The sequence below is a fragment of the Charadrius vociferus genome, unplaced genomic scaffold, assembly GCF_000708025.1.
Source record: "Charadrius vociferus isolate BGI_N301 unplaced genomic scaffold, ASM70802v2 scaffold104, whole genome shotgun sequence".
NCBI classification, from domain to species: domain Eukaryota; kingdom Metazoa; phylum Chordata; class Aves; order Charadriiformes; family Charadriidae; genus Charadrius; species Charadrius vociferus.
In genome coordinates this window covers 5,253,271-5,253,840 of record NW_009648255.1, presented here as the reverse complement: position 1 = coordinate 5,253,840, position 570 = coordinate 5,253,271, and the positions used below count along the sequence as shown (strand labels likewise).

At 55.8% G+C, this 570-nt stretch overlaps 1 protein-coding gene across 1 annotated transcript in view; it reads right to left on the bottom strand.

The window, feature by feature from the left end:
* The window catches only part of LOC104285974 (multiple epidermal growth factor-like domains protein 6), a 208,857-nt gene extending 208,497 nt beyond the window's left edge, over positions 1 to 360 (bottom strand). Inside the window, 1 exon segment of the mRNA XM_009884502.1 lies at positions 199 to 360. Within this exon segment, the coding sequence (XP_009882804.1) occupies positions 199 to 360 (162 nt within the window).
* Between the last annotated feature and the right edge of the window lie 210 nt (positions 361 to 570).

Here is a 570-nt window from a genome sequence, read left to right as displayed (position 1 = left end):
CCTCCTCCTCCGTGCACTCACCCCCTCCCCACCCCTTCCCTCCTCTCCTCTGCAATGCCTCTTCGCGTCCCCTCCTTTCAAGGGACTTTCCGTCCCAATTCCTGTTGGGCACAACAGCGAGAGGTGGAGATAAGGAGGGCTGTGTTTTCGCTGAATAATGGATGAGGTTACACGCAACCTCGTGTTCACGAGGGTTACCGGTTCTCGGGGGAGAGCTGACCGCCCCCCCCGCTCCCCCTCCCTCTGCTCCAGGACGCCGAGCCGTTTCTGCGTCCCTGGGAGAGATGTATCTTGGCTTCCCTCTTTTCCCCCCTCTGGTCCTTCTTTGTTCTGTGTGTGTGACGTCCATCGCAATCGCATCGCAGCACTTCGAAGAGGTGACAGTGAAAATAAATGCATTTAACATCATGAAGGAAGGATAACACCGCTACTGCTGAGAGTTAGCGAGAATGTAAAGCTGGGAACCGAGGGGTGGTTTTGTAAATCCCAGAGTTGCGCGCTATCCTCTAGACCATCCATCCTCTCCTCGTTACGAGCTCTCCAGCCCTTCACTGCTGCCAGAAGGCAACT